The sequence below is a fragment of the Ambystoma mexicanum genome, chromosome 6q (genome assembly GCF_040938575.1).
Source record: "Ambystoma mexicanum isolate Mex_15411 chromosome 6q, UKY_AmexF1_1, whole genome shotgun sequence".
Classification (NCBI taxonomy): domain Eukaryota; kingdom Metazoa; phylum Chordata; class Amphibia; order Caudata; family Ambystomatidae; genus Ambystoma; species Ambystoma mexicanum.
In genome coordinates, this window is record NC_090937.1 from 681,563,246 (window position 1) to 681,587,600 (window position 24,355).

General features: G+C 43.8%; 1 protein-coding gene across 3 annotated transcripts in view; it reads right to left on the reverse strand.

Annotated features, from left to right (window-relative positions):
* The window catches only part of MGAT4D (MGAT4 family member D), an 877,674-nt gene that overhangs the window by 25,413 nt on the left and 827,906 nt on the right, over nucleotides 1-24,355 (reverse strand). For 2 of the 3 annotated variants that reach the window (XM_069631175.1, XM_069631174.1), the window contains exons 12-14: nucleotides 10,013-10,091; nucleotides 9,838-9,913; nucleotides 305-417 (exon numbers count right to left, since the gene is read on the reverse strand). In XM_069631175.1, the coding sequence (XP_069487276.1) occupies nucleotides 305-417; nucleotides 9,838-9,913; nucleotides 10,013-10,091 (268 nt within the window). The remainder of the gene's footprint in view (nucleotides 1-304; nucleotides 418-9,837; nucleotides 9,914-10,012; nucleotides 10,092-24,355) is intronic. The other variant, XM_069631176.1, reaches the window with a different exon arrangement.

Sequence of the window (24,355 nt, forward strand, 5' to 3'; positions counted from 1 at the left end):
ATGTGTGTGACCTTTGAAAACGGCTGGACATTTGGGCAACCTTTTTTAACGTAAATGTAGCGACGTCTCAGTTTGTGTGGGGTCATTCCACCATATTAAACTACAAATGCAACGTATGCATAGAAGGCCTCAATGGTTATGAATAAGTTGTGGATTTTGAAAGACAAAGACTTTGATACAAAGCTTCACTATTAGCAGAACTTTGTAAATGGATGATCACAATACAAAAGTAAAACAATGCTCATCCCAGTAAGAGTTGACATTGATGGGATACTTGTGCTCGCCATCGCACATCCTCACTCACCTCGCTTATCAGTGCCCAAACAGGAGACTCACTCAGCACAGTGAGGCGAATTGCCATGATTTTCCCCATCAGTGGGGAGATGGATCCTTCTGCAAGTCCGTCCACAAATGCACCTGCAAGAGATTATACAACAAATCCACAAAGCTTTCATTAGGTATGCGGTCATCAGGGACGTCATTTCACCAAAATGTCAGCGGTAGCAGACCTCTGATGACATTACAGGAAGTGATGTCATTTGACCCCTCCCCCAAATGAAATCACGGGAAATGAAGGCACACATTTCACTCCTCCACAAAACAGAAGTGGCATCACATAGCATTGTTCCTCAGTACACGAAGAAAAATATGCTTACGATATGACCCTAATGTGACATACATTTTATACAAGAATGGATCACCATATGTAGCATTAATATCAATGTGTATAGGCCTATATTACCAAATTACTGTGAATGCAAGCACACGTGCAACACAACAACCAGGACTTTTGTACATCACTCAAGCTAAACTGTAAACAGAGCATCTCGAAGAGGGCTAAACCCCAATGCGCAGACATCCAGTGCCTCCCAAACATCTGGCCACAAAATAGAAACAGCAACTGATCAACACAAGTCCAACCAGAAAACCAGAAAAACGGAGATCTGGAGGGTTGCCCAGAGCTGTGTCACTGGTTATGAATGATTTGAAACCTTCCAAACATCACTTTTCTGTTTTGCTTATTTGGTAAGTAACCCACAGTTTTTTTGTTAGATGGGAGATTAAAGGGGAAGGATGTGTTAGGAGATGGAGGGGAAGGATGTGTTGCAGGTCACAGTAATGGCAGGTTTTTTTTTTTTATTTTGTTTTAAAATGTACACAGCAGCAACTCCATGACATCACCCCAAGAAAATCCGGCTGGGCCTGCTGACCCAGGCTACTCCTCACTGATGATGCCCAATGAGACTAAAACATGTTTGGGATGCTGATGTTCTCGTGCAGAACGGATGTGACCTAGCAGTTTGGGCTGGACTGCTCCTTTTGGAGTGAGACCAAGTCTGATTTGCATATGGTCTTTCCACTTCTGTAGTGGTTTAGCAGGCTGAAAACGATGGTCTACAGGGCTGCCCAGAACTGTGCCAGTAGTTATGAATTATTTGAAACCTTCCAGCTATCCCCTTTCTGTATTTCATATTTGGCAAGTAACCCACGTTTTTTGTTGTGAGATGGGAGATTTGACGGGAAAGATGTGTCAGGTCACATTCATTGCAGGTTTTTTTTAAAATTTTAAAATGTAAACAACATCAGCAGCAGCTCCATGACACCACCCCTAGAAAAGGCCCATTTCATTATTTTCTTTGGTCCTTTACATCTTACTTGATGCAAGGCTCCTCCAGCTTCTAAGCACTGGACCAAGAACTGAACCCTTGTTGCACTGCATCCTCTTGTTCCCAAAGCAAGTGTGTTGCCCCGAGCTATTGTTCCATAATTATATATTCTTTGCTTGGGGAAGCAACAGATGGTCTACTTCAAAGGCGGAGGGCAACTTTGTGTAAATGAATTATCTCCTCTTGCATCTATTTACAGTGTGCCTGTGATGCAGGTCTGGCAGATATGGGTCAGGTCACACAGTGCCCAGGCAGGATTGGTGACAGAAGCCACTGGGGCTTAATGCCAGTAAAACAGAGATCCTTTTCATAGGGACCCCAGCTCCCTCTTTCTCTCCCACACTCTGGACGCCCTCCATGGGCCCCCTCCGCTCACCCTCCAGTGAGGCAAAAAATCTTTGTGTCATCTTCGACTCCTCTCTCTCCTTCTCTCCTCACATCACATACCTTGCCAAGAAGGGCCACTCTCAGCTGCACCTCCTCAGAGGCATTCCCCCTTTCCTCACCTTCCCCCAAAAACTCATCTCCAGAGCTCTTGTCCTCTCCAGGCTGGACTACCGCAACAGCCTCTTCCTCAAGCTGCCTAACTCCTCCCTTCACCCCCGTCAACTAATCCAGAACAGGACTGCAAGACGTATTCTTGGCCTCAAACCCAGGGACTGGATCTCTCCAGCCCAACAATCTCCCCACTGGCTCCCAGTTGCTGTGAGGATCAAGTTCAAGACCCTCTGCATGATCCACAAGGATTTCTTGGGCCTGGCACCCCGCTACATCCAACTCTCTCATCCTAAATACCTTCCTGCTAGAGCCCTTCAGTCTTCTAGCTCTAACTCTCTGAAGATCAGACACTTTTCCAAGCAGAGAGTGGAGGGTAGATATCTCTCCCCCGTAGGTGCCTCCCTCTGGAAGGACCTCCCTGCCCCTCTCAGACTTGAGCTGGATCTCCTTAATTTCCGGGAGCTTCACAAGACCTTCCTTTTCTCCAATTCCTTCCCTCTCCCCTGATAATGTCCTCATTTGCCTCTTGACTGGCTGCCTGGTTCCCTCAGATTCTAACAGGGCATCAGGTTCCCCTAGTCCAGTCACCCCTGTACTTGGTCTCCCCTGACCCCCTCCATCCGACACTTGCCCTCCGGACCCCTCACCCTGCACTTGCCTGGCTGGATCTGCATCCCTTTTGCCCTCCAGCCCCTTACCTCGCACCTAGCTCGTGGACCTTCCCTCTCCTGCACTCTCTACTTTCCCCTGGCCCTGACCACCTGACGCTCACTTTTTCTCAAGGGCCCTTCCTCCCTGACCAGCACACCCACCCTCCCCCACCCCCTCTTCCCTGCACTTCTCGTTACTGCACTTGCATGATCCGAATGCCACAAGGCCTAGTAGGACTGTATGATTTGTCCTCCCCGTTCCCTCCCTCTTGTTTTGTTGGGCCTCGAAACACTGTGTATAGGTGCATTATAAATACCCAATAAATACAATCAATAAACTTGCAACTGTGTGCTATAAAAATCATCAACATCATCATCATTATTAAAATCTTAATACCAATAAAATGGAAATTACCTTTTTTGGCCCACCCAAGATCAGAAATAACAAATGGCTTCCCTTTTCTCACTGTTTTGTAAGTAAAACAGGACAGCCAATGTCAAGTGAAAAATATGGACATTCTAACGGACCAATACATGAGCTTTATGCCACAGATTTATCACAATTATGATTTATTTTCTTCTAGATACACAAGTGCAGGCAGACCATCCACCTGAACACCACCCGCAGTTTAAGTACATTGTAGTCGGGCCACATATAATTCTAGAAAATGCAACACAAATACGGGTTGCCTAGCACTTGCTAGGATAGGATAGTTTCTACATAAAGTCTGGCTCATAATACGCAAAACCAAAGGTAGACCGCTTTACTGTTTTATCTGACTCTTGATTCCAGAATTAGATTTAAAATGTAATCCTATCTACACAAGTGCCTCTGAGGTTTTAATGTTATCCTCAAAGCCAAAATACAACTTTATCAACTCAGATCCTCAGGGCCCAATCAGATTGTAGTGCCCTCCTTTAACCGAGTCACTAAAAGGGGTTGACACAGTAGCACCTAAGGGCCTAAGGCCTTGAACAAACTTTCAGACAAATTAAGATGGGTAACAAACTTCACAAGATTTACTTCCCAATGAAGAGTCTACTTTTCTCAGGAGATCCCGACAACCGAGTAGGTACCCAAGGATACAAAGGGGCTCAAGATTGTTTTTAAGCCCAGTGCTTAGGGGCAGCTCATCCAACAAAGTGTGCTAAACAAATGTAATCCATGCATCCCTGCATAGCCAAGATCATTATTAATGGTCAAGGACTGTGTCAATACATACCTGTATTCATTTACCTTTATTTTTGCTATAGCACAAACAGCATACAGTACCCAGAGTGGTGCCTGGACCACTTAAAGTTTAGCAATGAAGACACAAATTTTACAGGTGGCAAATATAGCAAAAATGTGTTGGTAGAGCAATCACGATTATCAAGGTGGCCGGAGTGGGGTTGAAGGTTGGGCGGATAGAACAGTTCATATGCAATGCATTTTCAGTCTACAATAGGTATTAAGGTAGCAAGAGCTTTTTTGATACAATCCCATCAAATAAAAATATACGGTGCAACTCTGGCAGCCTATAATTGCTTTCTTTTATAACGTATTAGTGAGAGTCTCCCCAAACAAATGGCGTGGAATGCGATCAAATCGGTCAATGACCCCTTGCATTATCAAGCGTCATCTGTGGCTGCTTCCCCAAGTGACTTCTATCCTATTTTGTATTTCCTGGTGCCCTAGTCCTCTTCATCTGCTCGTCACTGCCCACTCTGCCTGACCTCCACCAACAGTCCCCGTCGCTCCTACTGACTTTCTCGCTTCCAAATTCACTCATTCTGGCCGCTCCGCTCCATGAAAATAGTAAAGGGACAGAGTATTTTACTTTCTCAACCATCTTTGTAGTTAATTTTCAAAGGAATCGGGCAATCGTGATTTAGTCAAAGCCTGCATCCTTTAAAAACTAAATAAAAACAACACAAATGCAAAAACTGAACAGCAACCCAGAGAAAGTTCTCAGACCTACGTTTAGTGGGCCTTTAATGGCATGGTGGGCATTTAATGGCACGGTCTATCCCAGAATGCAGGGATGGTAGATATATTTTCCCTAGTATCACACACAGTCCCCTTCATGTGAAGGTTAACCAGTTGCCATCAAATATGAGTGGAAAGCAGATAGCACAGGACAAATTGAAAATCAAACAAACAAACATCTCAATGTATTATATATGGGATAAAGTACACCCTACCATACGTCATAAGGATATTGTAAGCCACTAAGGAGTTCCATGACCAAACATAGGAACAAGTCCAACGCTGAGTCCCTTTACAAGGCAATGGAACTCCAAGGTGACTTGTAAATATCCTTTTTACATAAAGTGGGGAGTATTTTATTATTTACAACACACACAGTCATCTTCATTACTACCTGGTAATGTAAGATAAATTCCATTTGCTGTCCTAGATAACTAATGTAGAATGTGTTTGGATTTTAAAAAGCTAACAGGCACCTTTTAAGGTACTTCTGGAAAATAGTTTGACAAGTTTAATAAAATTAATCAAAAAAACATTTCATTGTGTGCTTCAAAAGAAGTAAAGTCATGCATATTCTTGGTCACATGTTTTACCAGTAGTGAAAAATGAAACAATCTACCATAAATGGCTCCTTGTCAATTACGGTCCGTAAAGTGTCACAGAAAACTATCTTGTAATGTCACGATTCACAAGGTGTTGTAATTTCTCCCCAAGGGTTAGCCCTTTTCTGGGAGGCTACAGAGGTGCAGCCGCTACCCAATAGTGCCCCTAGAGGTGGTTAAATGCAGGAGGACTTCATGGGAAGAGAATCCCCCTCTGGGGATAAGGACGATCACCTGGGGTACAGCCTATTGAATGTTGTTAACCCACCTGACATTCCTTAGCCCTTCCTAATGTCCAAAGCCACTACATTGAAAGCAAACCTATGTATTGTGGTAACATAGGGCCCTAAAACCAAAAGTACTAGGACGAGGAACACCACAGAGGACATAAACATCATTGAGTCTGACAACACTGGTACGAGGTGGCCCCAAGGAGGCTCGATGATTAAATCAGTATCTCGGAAAGAAGGATTTGTGCAATCTGCATTAGAGGAACTGAATATTTTTGTTTACTTGTCATATATAAGGTGCTTATACAACAAGACATTTTTTCAAAGTTCCACACAATGCGCCATACAATGTAAAAAGGAACAAAAGACTATCTGATGTGTCAAGCCCAGCCGTGCAGACGAACGCAGCCGTAATGAGAAGCAGAGTGGTGGCAGGCACAGCGTTATCCAGCCCTGTTGGGGAAAGCAGCCGGCTTCTGAATTCTTCAGTACGGGAGATTCAAACGCTGATGGCAGCTGGGGAAAAGTAGGGTGGTCAGTGATAATCTCGAAAATAAAATGTCGAAAGACAAAAATGTCGAAAAAAAAATGTCGAATTATTATTTTTTTCTATATTTTTTTTGGCTCTAGTATATATATAAAAATGGGTAAAAAAAAAAAAAAAGGGGATGGGGGGGGGGGGGAACCCCCCCATTTTCAAACAAAAAACGTCATTAAAAAAATGTGACTTTTTTTTTTGAGATTTCTTTTTCGACATTTTGACTTTCGAGATTTTGCCATTCGAGATTATCACTATGAACCGAAAAGTAGAGAGCGGCAAGAGGACACAGAAGAAGTTCTGTGCCTGCCGAGTGGAGGCAGACCGAAGCCAGGAAGATGCTGCAAAGCCACAAGTGCAGAGGAGAGAATCCCACAGAGCCGGCAAAGTGTGCTGCGGTCCCAGGAAGGGTGTGCAACATACTAAAGCCCCATAAGAGGTAATGGGAGGTACACAAGAACAAGAGGGGACCCATGGGTTGACACAGAGGCTAATGTGTCTTTTCCACAGCCCAAAATTAGCAAGGACGTAAATGGGCAAAAGCAGAGAAGGGTCTGGGACCCGAAGAGTTAGAAAGCTAGCATCAGAGGAAATCCTCCTCAGAGCAGTGGTAACGAGGAAATCGCCGCCCACCAGAGAAGGGTCTGGGACCCGAACAGTGACAGAGAGCATCAGCGGAAATCTTGTTCGGCGCAGTGGAAACAAGGAAACCACTGGGCAGCAGAGAAGAGTCAGGGACCTCTAGGAGAGGCATGGTATCACAAGTATAACGCTGACATAATGTGTACAATTTGTAAAAAATGTATTGAAATTGATGAGGTTGGAGAAACTCCTAACTTGCCCTATAACTAAGATCTCAATCATAAAATAATAAATAACGCAGTCCTAGTGTAGTCTGTCAAATCAAAATGGCCTATGCTAACAAAACCTAATGCCTCCCCTATCTCTTGTACAAGAGAGTGTACAAAGGAGAAATTTATGTAAAAGGAAAAATCAGTGTTCAATTGAATAAATGTGGTTGGACAAGCTCTCCTCCCCACGTTCGACCTCATGGAGTAAGGATGTCCCTGTAGGCAGGATAACACACTCTGACGCAGCTTCCAACACAATAAACAGTTCCAAAAAGTGGATTGAGACCCGTCTGGCCTTCCACATTTAAGTCTCTTTTCTTGACTTCCCAAGATAATGTTTCAACCAAAATGTTCCCAAATGTCCCCCTCTGTCGGACTCAGACCTCTTCTCGATAGAGTTCAACACAAACTTGCAAGGGGGGTGCTCCCTTTGCCAAGCTCATTTCACTTCTCGTCTTGCTCTGTCATGCTCAGACCACTTTTAAATGTTGAAGACTTTCGAATGTGCGTAGCTTTCTTTACAGACCACGGCAGGACCACTTTGACTTAAAGTATACAGTTCAAATTACACTCTCCCTTTTTCTAGGAACTGAACTTCTTTATTTCACTTTGGCTGTTCATTTGCTGTACCGCTTCAAACTATTTGCTTTTGACTGAGACTTTTGAGTGGCCTACTTCCTTTCACCGGACCAATCGTACTTAGTAGCACTGATTTCACACCTGTTTTTTACTTCAAAGTTCACTCACACATCTGCCTTTCTTTGTGTCTCATTCACAAGTGTGCAGCATTCACTTGTGATAAAATGTTGCTACTTCAAACTTTAACACAAACCGGTTTTACATGTTGCTTGCCATTTTAGCGGCTGTGTGCGACTCTTCTTGGTTTTGTGATTCCCAATTCACGAGTCAAGGTTACTGCCACAGGCTTGGCCAAGCCTCCCCAACTCTGCCATTCACCCGAGGGGGTCACTGTCGTCCTTGAAACACAATGCAGTTTTCACTTGTGGGATCTGGCCTTCTCCATGTGTCTTTCACTGTTTGTCAGAGGCAACAACCTCCAGTAGGGAACTTTGGGGTTTTGACCCGCTGCTCTCGTCCCTTTATCCATTGCTCTGCTCCAGTAGGTTTGCCTTTGTCCCAGAAGCCCTTCTCCTACTTGTGTTCCACCTTGTTCAGAGTGTGTCTTTGAGTGCTGCCTTTTATTCGTGTGTGGAGAGCCTGACCCGATTAGCAGAACATGCTCAGTACGAAGTGTGAAAGTTAATGTTACTCTCCGTCACCCTCTTCCTCGGCCCAGTGTTTGTGAAAAAAAGGGGAGCAGAGATGGTACCTTGGAGCATCCTAAAACATAGGATGGGTTGGATAAACAAAATAGGGGGGAATACCACATTTCACCATCGGCTGCCTGACCCACACTCCCCGAATACCCCTCACCCAGGTGATCCTCCCCACTGGTCCATCCCCAGGGTCTGAATCCAAAGATGATGGATGTGCCCTGGCCACCTGAGCGAGAAACCCCCGGTGACTAGCGGGTGAGACAAACTCTGGTTTCTCACAGACCCCAACAGTGAGAAAGAGAGCATCAGAGGAAATCGATCTTGGCGCAGTGGCAACAGGAAAGCCAATGGCCTCCAGAGAAGGCTTTGGAACCCCAGCAGTGGGAAAGAACCAAGCCAAGCGATACCAGCAGAAGGCAGTAATTGTCCTGGTACCAAACGAAGAGCTCTGTTGAAGATGGCAGGGGAATGGAGTCATTCCCCCGGGCCTTATTGTGAACTGAACCAAGCAACACCAGGAGAAGGGGGTAATTCTCCTGGTACAGGCCCAGGACTTTTGTTAAAGATGCCAGGGGAAGGGAGTCTTTCCCTCTGGCCTTGTGGTGAACTGTATCAAATAATACCAGGAGAAGGGGGGTATACTGGGCTGAGAGCTGTACTGGAGACGCAAGGGGAAGGGAGTCATTCCCCCTGGTTTTATTGGAAACTCTGCAAATCTATCCCAGGAGAAGGATGCCATTCTCCTCGATGTGCAATTGCACGAAGACTGGGTGAAACCCATAAGCCAGGGGAAGGGAGTTATCCCTCCTGCATTTCTGTTGTAAGAGAACATTCTTTGGACACTGTTAAAGAAGGGGGAGAAGAGAGCCATTCTCCGGAAGAAGGAACTTCCTGTTAGTTTATCCATTAGTTACGGTGTTAGGGTTATAGTAGGATTTGACACAAGGCTGTGGAAATTTGATTTGATGGACATTCTGACAATGCCTTTAGTTTAAGGTTGAGACAGAGAAGCCCCTCTTAAATAAAGAGACTGGTAGGTTTTCTATTCGAGAAATACAAGTTTATAACCAAAACAATGACACCTTTGGGTGAGCTTCCTTCTTCAACACCCTTACAGTAAGTACAGAATTTGCAAAGCCCGTCACTGCTTTAACTGCAGTACTGACAGCTGGAGTTCTGCTCTGTGCTGGTTCAAGCAGCAGGCACTGTGACATCACAACCGAGGTGTATATACTGATTACAGAGCAGTTTTTATTTTTTAATTAAAGGTCAGTTGTGATGTCACAACTAGCCTGTAATAGAGAATTATTTCCAGGGTTTGAAACAGATATTGCAGGCTGCTATGTATTATATATGTGTGTTTCATGTTGCTATTTGAATATTGTACTGGCAAATCTGAAATACTTAAAAATGATTGTAAATATGCCTTATAGCTCCTTCTTACCCACATTAGAGAAAATCATTTTAATCTAGATTTTCTCTGCGTTTTCAATTGTATTCAGTGGAAAAGAAAGCTTTAGTTTTTCTGGTTTATATGAAGGAGACAAACCTTTACCTATTCTTACAAAGCCATCTTGTGTTTTTTGGTACTTAGAAACACCATTTTCTTTTAAATCTTCAAATTTTGCTGGCTACGGATAAAAAAAAAAGCGCAAAAGAAGAGTAAATGGGCAGCAAAGACAAACATCACAAGCCAAGGTTCGTTTAAAGAGAGAACAATGCAGACGTACCTCAGCGGGTAAAACCTCCACAGTTGTATTGAAGAGTTTATCTCCAGGGTGTTCTACGTTTCCGCTTCGGAAAAGGTACCTATGAAACCCATATTAAAAACAGCTGATGAAGATCTATGCATCAACTACACAAAATCGAGCAATGTGCAGCCTCTGTACCCAAGCATGCAGAAATAAGGAACCAATAGTATTATAACAGTATAGACAGTGGTTGGATCCTCTAAGCAATCCAAAACCAATCAGATCAATAGTGCCCAAACCAACATACATTTCCTTAATCCATGTATTCCTAAAATGTACTACCTGATTAGCAGAACGGGAAATGATTCTCTATTGGGGAGCATAAACATATAGGATTATCCTCCCTAGTCCTTTTTGCTCTAGCTATGGGAAGGCAAAGGAATTTGAATGATTGACCAGGTTGCATTTTCATAATTAGCCTACAAGTCGATCAATACACTTTATGACACCACATGACGGCAAGTCTCTTTGAACTTCATGACACAACACATCATTGAGGAATTCTTTGCTATCAAATGCAGGGATATCAGCATTCACGTTTTATGCTGTATCACGTTTGTAATGTAATGATGTATTATCAGTCAATTAAAGAAGTGCTGAAATGGCTTAACACATGAATCGGACATATTCATTGTATTTGATCCGCTTATCCAGCCATACCTATCATGGTGTGCCAAAGGCCATCAACAATTGTACAATACAAAGGGAGGTTTAATCTGCTGCAGGTGGACACGGTCAGGGGTATTAGGAAGGGCAAAGTTCTGGCTACAAGTTACTGCCCATTTTGCCCCCCGGGAAATTGAATCATTATAGCACTTTTCATTTCGTTGTCCAATGTACATCTGAATGACACAAGGCTTAGTAAGATCGTTTGTTTTGTCCTCCCTCGTTCTACCCTTCCTTGTCTTGTAGTGCCTACTTGTGTACAGGCACGTTATAAATGACTTATCATATCATAACAGTCTATCCCAGACATAAGGCAAATGCACCACTAGCTAATATGAACTTAAATGACAACAGTCAGACACGGTTTTGGAAACAACGACACTCATAACTTTCCTCTCAAGAAAACGTGGGGGGATTACGATTTACTGACAGTGCACAACGTAGATGGTGTTACTCTCCAGGTTACATCTTTTTATCGTGAATGACAACAATGTCTAATGTGTTTGTGCATAGGCCTCTTATTGCATAACTGAATAGATTTGTATGTGTTTTGTCAGATTTCCGTGTTGATTCTTCGGAGCCGCCTTATTAGAAACGATTGCACTGAAAGACATCAGGTTGGGGGAGACTCATGCCCCCTGGGAGCGGATTCCAGATCCGGTGATGGATTGACACGAACTGCCCATCTCCTTTGTCTTTGCACACTGGTTTTGGAGAGAAACAGGCTGTTGTCCCATGCAGAGTGTGAGAGACTGTTGGATTGGTATCGCGAGATCTTGTCTTTAGAGTAGTATGCCGCAAAACCTTCTAGGCCTTTGCATGAAAGGCACAAGGTACTGAATTCGCTCCTGGCCTGTACCAGAGACTAATGTGGGATTTTGATTGGGCCGGTGACTGGTTGGCCTTTCCTGAAGCCAAAAATGTACTTTACTGTGGCATTCGGGTAGTTTTCAGGCTTTTTGTTTAATCTATGGGGACCCCGTGTGGAGGGCATTGCAAGAGCCCCTTACATCACTGCATGGGCCCCTGCTGGCATTCAGGGCTGGATTATTTTAGACTTTCATTTGAAAGAATGTTGCTTTTACCAGAGATGACCTATGAATTCATGCAGTCATCGGCATACCAGGGGAAGCCTAGTTTGTTTACCTTGGTTTTTACAGGGACTAGTTCTCCAAAGATGAGGGCATAGTGAGGACGATTTGGCCAATGACTAAGGATATAGTTTTACCTTTCAAATTCACAATTTAAAACACAAGTTGTAAGAAAATCAACATTAAACATCATGACATGTCATTTGATCAATGTATTCTTAAAAGTTATATACATTTAAAAAGTAACTGGTTATCATGTGCTTCTTTACACAAATTTCACAGAGTCAGACAAGAAATGTGTACATGAGAAAAGCATTCTAACTTATTAGCATTTGCCTTAAAAAATGTCATAGTAAAATAACATAAAATTGTCATGCTTTGCACAGTTCATCACATTAGTACTAAAACTTCATATCACTCACATTAGGTCATATGATGAACTATTCCTTTCCAATTTCAAGTGAATAAAAAAAAGTTAATTGCAGCAAATGTGACACAATAACTTTTCCCCTTAAAAATGCTTTCCCAGAGCATACTGGATGAAGTGTATTGAAAATTCTGATATCGTTCCAGATATTTTTTGCAAGTGGTAATAAGGCTGGACAGAAAAACACGGTATGCCCAAGTGTCTCAATTTCATGCAGATCTTTACAATATCTACGTGTTCTCGAGCTGTGTGATGACTTGGTCCTTCTTCCTATAATCTCGTGAGTTGACCAAAGATTTAGCCTGAAATGCAAGAACATTGTTCTGTTTTTTGGACAGGGACATAAGGTTCCGGATTAATCATACTCTTATTTCCAAAATTGTTTTCCTTGAAAGGATTATATTGCATGCATTGCTGTGTAGCGCATACCCAGTTGTGAAGTCAGAGTTTCTTTTTAGTTTGATTACGGTCATTTATTAGAGGTTCTACAGAACTTCCTGCTGCTAACGGGGTCCTTTCAATATGCTGGTTCCACACAATTAGATTCTTCACAGTGGCATTTTTAAGATGAGTGTCCAAATTCGCTAATAATGACCTTTCACCTTGTTCGTAATGCATTTTTATAGATGTTAAACATTTCCATGTACACATGGCGCTAAGGGACAATAATCGCAGTTCATGGCGCAATATAGACATAGGGACACTGCATGGTAATGACAAAGCTCTCTTCCAGAACTAGCCTTCTAGTTTGGTCCAGCAGGCAGCCTTCTAATTTGGTCCAGTAGGCTATCTCTCGATGAGTTCTGGTTTCTGGTCCATAAGTAAGTACCGGCATTACCTTTTGTTTGTAAAATTGAATCACTGGTTGATAAGTGATAAGCAGCTGTGTGTACTTTCTTTTTGCATTGTTCAATGTAATGTGAGTCAGTTGGATGATTATTTGTGCTCAAACAAAGACAGCAATATTCATTAGTTACTTCAACTTTGCTCACATAGAGATAACAATTGTATTTCTCTTTTTTGATCTGCAGTTTAGGCACACAGATTAATATTTTTGTTTTACCCAAATTGATGCTGATGCTGTTTTTATTGGCATAGTTTTCAAGAGCTGAAAGAAGGTGTTGCAAACCATTGGGGGTTTTAGAGAGAAAGGCTAAATCGTCCGCACGCAGCAGCCAGGGTAATGCTTGTTGTACTCATTTTGGTGGATCTGAGATCACTGCCTGTAGATGTTGACCAATATCTGCTACATAAAAGTTAAACAAGGTTAATGCTACAATGCATCCCTGATTAAACCCTCAGTAAATTGGAATGAACTCCGATAGAATACTTTCTGGAGACAAACGAATTTGAACTGTGGTATTCATGTGAAATTGAGGGCTTGACTGTAAGGAGGGCATTTAGCTTTTTGGAGTTTGTCAAACAACTTACTTCTTGAGACAGAATCAAAAGGTAGCGTGGAAAGCAACAAAAGCCATGTACAATGGTTGCTTCATATATAGGCAATGACTTTTGAGAATCCATAGCATCAACAAGTTGACTGAAGTCCCCAGACCTGGTATAAATCATGTTTGGTATGGATCAAATAGCTTGCTTTCTTGAACCTATGCTATGAAATATCTCAGCAACCGTCTAACAAAGATCTTGTCTGGAATGTCGAATAAGGCGAAGGGACGATAATTGGTAGGGCACTCAAGATCACCTGTCTTAAATATGGCCACAATAACAGATCTCTTCCAGGTTGGAGGAATTAGTCTTTGTGTAATGACACTGGTAAAGATGGCGTATAATAATACCAAGACCCATTCATCTAGGTGGGTTTTAAGCATTTGTTTGGTAAGGCCATCAGGACCAGATGCACGAGAGGTACTTCATTTTTTTTTATCTACTGCAGTATGTCATCATTAACAAATGCAAATTGTCATTAGTGGTCCAATCACATGTATTCCCCAGTGACTCCTGATTGCGATCTGCCTTTAAGCCTTGATAATGTCGTACCCATGTGGCCTCTGGGACAGAGTTAATCTAATAAGTGATGTGTCCAGCCATAAGAGGCAAGTAATAGTTTCCAAGTTTGGGCACTGTTTTTAGTTTCTATAGTCAATAGCATTTGCTCCGATTGCTGCTGAAAGATGAATGCTCATTGGAATTTTAACCAGTTCTTGAATTTAGTCTTTACAGTCCTGGAGGCATTTTACCTGTGCAAGCCAATGTCTCAGCTCTCTATGCATTTCTGTTTTTCTATTGTTTATTTCTTGATTAAAGACATATTTATGCCAAAAATAATCAGCCTTTGATTCAGAGATGGTTGTATTTTAAATAAACTCATGGCTGCTACATAAAGGCCCTCCTTTTTTATAAGTTGCTGATTAAAAAAACATGGGGAATCATGGAAGCAATGTTCTAGATCTGTCACACAAGGAGCCGACCATTGAAATCTATTTTGCCCACTTGAAATTTCTAGATTTGTTGTGTAGAAATCTGTAGCATGTGTGGGATACATGATATTCCATTTCATGTCCAAGAGATCATGGTCGAGGTGTGTCTTTGGCGATTACTTGAACATCTGTAATGATATTCAACATGCTTCATTGCATGAAAATATAGTCAATGATGGCAGATTGGTTTCCACATTTCCATGTTGGTTTTGGCTTGTGTCTCTTCCATGATTTCAAGCCACCTTTTATTAAACTCATTTGTAATAGGAGTAGCACCATCAAAACAATATATGTTTCGGTCGCCAGCTTTTATGGTATATGCAATTGTTATATCATGCAAAATGAATTCCAACATTTCATCTAAATGTTGGATAAAAAGTGATTCCAATATGCCAACATGGTTCCAGTATAGATTTATGATAGCTAGATTTAACGTTGGAGCTTTAACTTTTACCAATTGCATGAATGCACTTGGACAAGCCCATGGTTCCAATGTTAAACGCGATTTCATGCTCACAGCAACCATTAGTCCTGCTGATGGTCTGCCACGATCATAAGACTTAGCGGCTAACAAGGTTAATGTATGCCCATGCCACACAGGAGAGTCGGTAAACCATGTTTCCTGAAATAGAACTATATCAAAGTCAAGGAGAGGTTTATAGTCACGATGAAGGAGGTGTTTGAAGCCTCTCGTATTCCACAATGCTAAGGTTAGATTAGTGAGTTGAGGCGTCGCCGGTTGCTGCTATACATGACACGGTAGAGTCTCAGAGTGTTTTGATGCATGGGTACTCAATGACAACTTGATACCTCGTCTCAAAGGTATCTTTCATGCATGTGACCATTAGCGTTGTATAAGCATTCAGATCTTTAGAAATGAAGAGATTGTGCTTATTCTGATTTATAGAGACTTCCTCTTTACAAGCGTGATCCTGGTTTAAGAGGAAGCCCATATAATATAGAGCTGCTTTTGGTCTCCAAATGGTGTTTAATACAATCCCCGATGGAATCCATTTTCTGACCTGCGTTGGGTCTGACTGTTGTGGGAACTCAACTTGGGATATGTCTGAAGAACAGAGGTCTTCTAGTGCTTAGATGCCACTGAAGATAGCCAGTAAACTAGATATATTTAAAGTATATATGGGGAAATCCCCACCTCTGCATTGTAGTAGCAGAGACTGTTGGTTCTGACACAGTATAGACACATGTTTTTTTAGCATTGCTAAATATATGTTTCAGTGTTTGAAGAATGGAATGTGTAGTTAGTGGCTCGATCTTGAAGTTATTACGAGTGGTTTCAAATGGGTCATCATTCAGGGGTCTGTCTGTCAGGCCCAAGTGCGTAGTGATGGGAGTCATAGTGATGGGAGTCGAACATGAAAGAGCTAGGTGGTCAGTTGCGCCATACACAAGCTCTTTCCTCTTTTGTTCTAGAGTGATAAAGTTATCATGTTTAATAGAGGGACGAATCATTCGACTATTCACACTTCTTTCTAGTTTTGTTTGTGATGCTAAAACAGGTTGTATAGTAGGCATTTCTTCCATTGTATTGGTGTGACTATTCATTTGCTCAACTTCAGATATTAAAGCTTTGAGTGGTACATAATTCATCACAGGCATTGCAGTAGATTTTGAGGAATTGATTAAATTATCCTCTCCCAGCAATTTCCACACTTTTGCCATTTGTGCATACATTTTCGAAATTAACTCCTTGTGAGACTGCTTCTTTGGCATGGACAAGGATTTGATAAAGTTATGTGATCTAACTTGGGAGGATTTGGGCAAGGCCTTTTGATCTTTAGATTTTTTGGTGCGTAATAGTGGTGGTCTGGATGCCTTAATGCTAGTAAAAATATTAAACGACAGACAAGATGGATTAAGCGTTTTAGGCTTAAGAGCTTGCACAGTGTCTTGTAATGGAGCACGTTTCCTTTGTGGCAACTTGAGTATTTTTTCCGTGCTGTTCTGAGAAGAACATCTCGCCCGGTTGTCATTATTGGCTTCTTCTAGAGCTTGAGCACCATCAGCTAAATGTTCTGTATGGTCAAACACGTGAAGGGTAGGGTAGGCAAAGGACATGGCAAAGAGCCCTGGGGCTCTATTAACAATACACTCTCTTGTGTGCATTGTTTGTTTCAGTTTAACTCTAAGACCTTGCCAGTAGAAGCTAAGGGCTGTTAGGACATAAAGATGGACCCGGAGGCTCTACAAACAGAACACTGTCTTGCATGCATTGTTTGTTTTCATTTATCTCTTTAGAATTTTTCTCAAGAGGCATTGTATGTGCAAGGCTGTTAAACTGTGCATTCAAAAGTGTCATCAGCAAGTTCATTATTTTTGAGTATTTTCTCCTGCAGGGATTCATACAATTTGGTGAGTGAGATTGATGCTGTATTCATCGCTCCTAATGTAACCTCCAAAAGCACAGGTGGTGATTGTTTGGGATATGATGATCGATGCGGTGTAGGGTGGGCAAAAGAGATTGACAAGGGTGAGGAAGACGAGGACGTGTTGGAGAAAATAATAGGTGACTGCGATAAAGGAGAAGGCATAGTAGGATCATGAGGCAGGTGAGTAGAAATATCTGCAAGACTGTTGACAGGGAGGTGAGATAGTTCAGAGAAGCAAAACACATCCCTGTGATCAGGCGTGTATGCAGCAATCAACGCCTCAAGGTCAATAACATTAGCACACACCAACCCTTCAGCTTGAGTTACAACCCCTTTGTTTGATGTTAATTGATCCTGCTTCATGGAGGATAATATGCAATTGTTCTGATCCCAACTTTTTAGGGGTGAGAGATTGTGTAATACAATCAGATACCACAATCATCATATTATTGTGAACCTGCGCTACTGCAATGGGCAGCCCGCCTTGAGGGTTTGCCTGAGCGCAAATTGTTTCATTTGATGGATATGAAGCACTGCCCATAGGGGCAGTAATTAAATGACTGAGCCTAGAGTCCAGACAGGACACCTGTGTTTGTGAAGTAGGTTCTAGATTAGGTACAGTTTCCTTGGGAACAGGTTTTACAGGATTGAAGGCAGATAGTTGCACTGGGATAAGAAGCGTATTGCAGTATAGCTAAAATCTCAGTGTCGCATCTGTCGTTGCGGAGTCAGCAAGTTCAATTAGTACAGTATCGGAAATATCAGCGGCCAGATGGCTCTCGATTGATTCCGTCGATTGATTCCGTGTTATGTTGGCTCTGCTCAGCCAGGGAACTCGCCAAGTTTGTTTTGACTTTACAGATGTCTCTAGTATCTGTAATCCTGGAGTTAAATTGCTTACCCGAGTGGGTAGGTAATTGACAAGATGACCGTTTCAACCCCACATTATTAGTCAATTGTTTACCCATTTCGACATTTCTTAGCTGCGGGGCATGAGAATTTGGCATGTGCGATTTTAGAGTATATACATGAGGCATACTCAGGCGACTCATGCCTGGAAAAAAGCAGAGTACTAAGCACAGTTACTCCTACGAGTTTTAGTCAGCTGTCACACCACTTCCTAGACCACGGACAAACCTTTCCGCTCGCCCCTCCTTGTCTATCCCCTCCCGCACTCCCCGACACTCGTGCATTACGCTCCCCACTCACGTCGCACATATCAGGGCACGGCATGGCATGTTTGGGGTAGCGGGTGCTTATCGCCCTTCACGGCGGTGGCAGATTAACTGGAGGCCCCGTCATTTCAGGAACTCACATCCCTTGCGGAGACCAGCGCCTCCCGGCACTACACGGATCACGTGACTTTGGTTGCTTAGCAGCACTGCAACGCTTTCGGTTCGCATCGCACGTGACTCTACGTGCGTTCCCTTCCAAGAATAAAAGGAGTCTGTGAACCGAAGGCGTTGCTTCACAGCTGTTTCGTTTAGTATCACGTGACGTTCTCTCTTCGTTCAACGACCTGCCTGTTACCGACCCACGCTTGCTCCACGGATTGCTCTTGCTTAACTCTTCAAGTACTTTTGGATTTGCCCGTTACCGACCCACGCCTGCTCCACGGATTGCTCTTGCTTAACCCTTCAAGTACTTTTGGATTTGCCTGTTACCGACCCACGCCTGCTCCACGGATTGATCTTGCTTAACCCTTCAAGTACTTTTGGATCTGCCTGTTACCGACCCACGCTTGCTCCACGGATTGCTCTCGCTTAACCCTTCACTGCCTAGGACCTCGGTCCTGCAACTAGGTGGTTACCTGTTCTTGCCTACAGCTCGTTCCAGCTACAGCTAGGAGACCCACGCCTTGACCCAAGGTCTCACAGGTATTCTGGTATTTTGGGTTTATGCACATGGGGGTATTCGGGCCCTGTTTCTTTACTTAACTACTGTACCTTGCCTTGCAGCGCTCAAGGGGTTCTTCCGGCTGTTCCCGCATCCTGGTTTTCCGGACTTCCACCTGTGGCCTTAATATTCACACTGACAATATATCTATTATCGTCAGGGTGTTTCTTGGGGACAGAGGGGTTGTTCATACTCCACACGACCAACGAACTTCGTAACATCAGCAAAATGAGCACTGTGGAGGTAAAACTGAATTGCAGAGATTAAGAAATACAACAACTACACCTTCAATTAAAAGAGTTGAAAGGAAAGCTCACCAACTCAACTGCCAACTGCACTCAAAGCACTCAAACAAATCCACGGGTGCAAATTCACGCGCCTGGTACGCAAATGGACGAGTGACTGTGGGGGTGGAGCTTAAGAGCAGCGGAGTGAAACAATTCAAAAAACACCACTGTAACAGTTCAAATTGGTGTTTATGGTAGTCTACAAGAGTCCAGTGTCTTGGAAAAACACATTCACTGGAGGGAGTCCTTCCTGCTGCTAACTGCACTCAAAGCACTCGAACATTTCATTTTAACATACTGAACCTGAACCTATTTTTGCCCCATCCACATCTCTAAGGATGTGTCCGTTTGAGATGATCGTAAACTGGTCTCTTTGGCTGGTCACAGCCTCCATTTCTGGAGTTACTCTGCAGTTGCCCATTCAACGAATTTATCCATGATAAGAACACACTGTGGGCCTGATTCATGGAACGTTTTCCTATGGGATTGCACCATTATAAAACACTTCCATGAATCAGGCCCCTATGTATGGTTATGCTTTGAAAGGGAAGAAATGGGACAAAAAGTAAGCCTGCATTCCGCATACCTGCACAGGTGTAGGGCACTTGTGCCTTAGTCCAAGAATGCATTGCTGCTAGACATATTTGCACAATACCATTCCCATAACAGGCAAACCTGCACACCAATGTCAAGTGTACACAAGATCCTTCTAGTTTATTTATTAGTACTCCAGCCAGCAGGAAAATACCATTTTACAAACTCCCTTCTTTGCTTTAATCTCTGAATCTCAAATGTTGCTCCAAAACGGAGACGTGTTAAGAGGTTATTTGTGAGGGTGCAATGTGAGGTGTTGGGGATTGGTGTTCAGGACACAGCATCCTGATTTTTAAAAAATCAAAATCCCAATTTCACTTGCAGGGAATTCGTATCCCACCCTCTCCAGGCCCTGCTGGTCTTCCTCTGCATGTTTCCCTCATGGCGGATGCAAGGCGTGCATCGCCTGTGCAGTGGCACAGGACATATAGCCTTGCAATTTACGCGCGCCTCCGCCGTCACCACACGGAGGCAAGCGTAAACCAGAATCCTGATGAGGATGCTCTGTCAAACCTCGCTACCCCAGCGTTTGTCATTTACTTCAATTAAATTGGAAGCTGTATATTAGTGGTAAACGGCAGTAGATATAACAATGAATGTTAATTGGAGAGAACACTGATTCGGGAAAGCCTCTCTAATCAGCATGGTTATGTGTATGCATGTTGGGGGATAAATACTGATGGCCATATTAGCTTCTGAAAGCTCCCACAAACCTCCAGTAATCTAGCCAAATCTGTGCCTTCTCTCAAGGCAATTAAACGGAGTCCGTGAATAATATTGACTTTCAAACGGTCTAGATAACGTCCATGATGGGTGATTCATTGACGTGGAATAAAAAAAATGCGTTTTTTTGGGAGCGCCATCATTTCTTAGTATCATGTGTAATAACAGGCTGCAGGTCTGGGTCAAAGACACAAATAATAAGTAAACCTACCTCACATTTATTTTTCTGTAAGTCCAAGTCGCAGGGACTTTCACCGCCGCAGGCCCGGGCTGCAATGGGCTCGCTGTGCTTGGCGGCTCTTCCCCTCCTGCCTTAAAGGGAGAGGGGGGAAAACTGCTAGGCATTGACCGAGGGAAAAGGCTGCCACCGGTCTCGGCAGCTCGCAGCTGCTCGATGCTGCCGTCTGCCAATAGGATCAGCCACACGCCATCCCAACCAGGTAAGCATACCCCTCTTGGGCGGGCTGATACCTCCTTTCCTGTGACCATCGCCTTGTGGGCCACTTGCCGCCGGGTTTGCGCCCTTCCCCCTGCTTCCATCTCCAAACCCCTGCACCCCCCAACCCCCTGACCTCAGAAATTAGCATCTTGGAACCAGGCTCACTTGTCCATCCTGCGCCCTGTACAATTCTCTCGTCTTGATTACACACAGCACTATCATGACAGGCTATTTAGATCCTGCGCCATTCCACGTGCCCAACAGAGGACAATCCACAGATCGTCTCGGCCCTCCTGCTCACCAGCTGGCCAAAATGTGGGCTCTATAGTACCAGAACTACTTTGCATGTCAGCTTCCCACAAGCAACATTAGGTGCCCTCGGCTGCTCACTCGGCTCGGCTCTGTCGTGCACTGACCCCTGCCTGTCTTCACACCTATGCTGAAGAAACACCACCAGCACTGCTACCTAGATCAAAGGTAACCTGCACCATGCCCACCAGCCACCCTCCCCTGACTGGCAAAACTCAACCCTTTGGTGCCACTTGCGACAAAGCCCATTATGCCTTCACACTCGCATACTGATTTTGCCTCCAGTGAAGTTGCTATTGCCCCCATTGATGCTGCTGTAGCTCAAATCGCGCCCGCACCTTCTGATGCAGAGACTGTGCCCATTGTGCCCTGTTATTCTAAGGCTGCTGTTGCCCCCATTGAAGTTGCTGTTGCCTCCATTGATGTTGCTGCTGCCCCCATTAATGTTGTGGTTGCCCCCATTGATGCTGCTGTTGCCCCCATTGATTCTGCGGGAGCCTCCATTAAGGTTGTTGTAGATCACATCATGCCCACACCTTCTGATGCAGAGACTGTGCCCATTGTGCCCTGTTACTCTAAGGCTGCTGTGGCCCCCACTGATGCTGCTGTTGCCTTCATTGATGTTGCTGTTGCCCCATTGATGCTGCTGCTGCTCTGTTATGCTTGAACTAAAATGGTGCTGGTGCGCAATGCATTCTGGGAGCGCTCGGAGCCATGATGGATATTTACTTCATGCCGCAGTGAAAAGCTGCACACATTTTGCTGAGTGTTAGATTCACGGTGCTGAGAAAAACATGCTTTCCAAACCTGGTATGCGGTCAAGATTTCTGCTGGGAAAGCTAACTTTGTTATGGTTTGCTACTGTTCTCCGTGGAGCGTGTTTTTAGAGAAGGGAGGCACTACGCTTCTTGGGGGGGGGAGCTCTAGATTGACCCAGCTGGCAGCCGACGGCTGTTCCTCAACTGCGCAAGTGCAATTTCCAGAAGGTTCGAGAATTGACTCCCCTTTGTGGAGTGTGTTTATATGCGGAAGCCCGGAGGTGGTCAGGTAAGACTTCAGCCGGAGAAGGACGCTTACGTCCGGCCCTCCTGTGAGCTGTGGTGCTCTCGGCCTGGCTGTTCCCGGGGTCTTCCAGCCGCTTCTGGGCGAGATGAGGAATCCTGTTACGCTCACAGTGATGTATTTCCTTTGGAATTCTTTACTTCTTCTGTGATTTCTGTCCATATTATTTTTGTGAGTTATTTCTATGTACTTCTAAGCTTTGAATAAATAGCCGTATAAGAGCTGATTATCTTCTAAGAATGCGTGGCTGTGAGTTATTGCATCTGTCTACGTTCAAAGTATTTGCTCTGTAATTGGATTGGTGATTTATGTTTGTTCCGTGCACTTTGGGGAGAGCAATACATTTTTGGCATCACAAACAGGATACTTGTGATGAGTTGTGCCGAGTATTCAAGAATCTGTTGAAACGTAGATAGGATTTGGTTGTCTTGTAAGTGAAGTTTTTGAATAGTGAAGTTTTTTTTCCTTTTGTCAGTGTGTGAGTGCCTGTGGGAGTGATTGCAGGGTGGAGAGAAAAAAATATATAGATTCAACGAGGTTTTGTTCTGTTTGCGATAATGAGTAGTTTGTTCAGGAAGAAAAGTGTTACCGCTGGCGGTGACTGTTCTGATGTTGTTATTCCAGGCTGGACTAAGAGTACATATGATAAGTTGGCTCAGGCGTGGGCATGTGGTGCAGGTCTAAACGAAACATGGGATCAAGGATTGGGAGATGCCGATCCGGCTGATGTAATGGCATGCTTGCAACAAGTTCCAGTAGAACGTGGTAAAGAATGTGCGGCATTAGGTAGGCGAGGTTGGGTTCTTTTGCATGCTTATAGGAAAATACATCAAATGAAGGTGGAAATGAAAAATGAGGTCTTGCGATTAGAAAGAGAGCTAGCTGCAGAACGGCAGACTGCGTTAATGCAGCAGATTCAAATGAAACTGTTTAAAGATAAGGCCGACAAATATCAGGCGGTGGCCGAGAGGGCAGCAGTCAGAGCAGGCCGGCATAAGTATAGGAAAAGACGGGGAGGGGTCAACAAAAGAAAAGTGGCAACTGTAATTGCTACCGCTGGCGTAGACTGGGATCCGGATAAGTGGGATGGTGATATTTTTGATTCGACCAGTCTAGAAAGTAGTTCCGCAGATGAGTCTGACCCTAAAATGGAAGTGAAACAGAAAACAGTGGCGGCTAAGCCCATTAGAAGACGGCGAGCCGGACCCCACCCGCAGAATCCTGATGGCGGAATGGTGGATTTAACCACGCTGGAGGATTACACACAACAGGAGGTTGGGGAAATTATTACCGTTTGAAGCAAAAATCAGGGGAAGCTTTACTGACATGGATGGTGAGATTACTAGATGGGGGTGCTGCAGGGTTGTTGGTAGATTCTACGGATTCACCGCATTTTTTACCCCTGTCAATTGACACCAATGTACAGGAGGTCTTAAGAGCAGGACCGCCCCCTGATGCAAATGGTCAAGATACGCAGGTGTCTTTGTTGCAACTGGTAGCCCAAGCATGTAACCGTAAATACCCTATTACCACAGATTGGCCCAGTGAAGAAACAAAGTGGTATACGTTGAGAGAAGCAATTCAAAAAGTCCAAGAGCATGCTATGAAAGAGGCTATTCACATAGATGCTCCTGATCACATAGGAACCGTGCCGCTTTCAGTTTCAACTCGAAACATGGTGATTAGAACTGCGCCACCCGCATACAAAAGTGTCATTATGACTTTGCTCGTAGGTATGACGGGCAAGGCTACTGATGAGGTAGCATATGCCATTCGGCAACTTGCAGATTTGGGGGAGTGGGATAAGAGCAATAACAAGCCACGGGAGAGAGAGGGGCGTAGTGAGAGAAGAACCAAAGGCAGGCGGCAAGATAGCAGAGACTTCCGAGTGTCCCGAAAAGACATGTTTTTGGCTTTGTTAAAAGATGGTGTGCCACATGAAGAAATTGATGGCATTGAAACCAGAGTAATGTATGAATTATACAAAAAACGAGGACTTG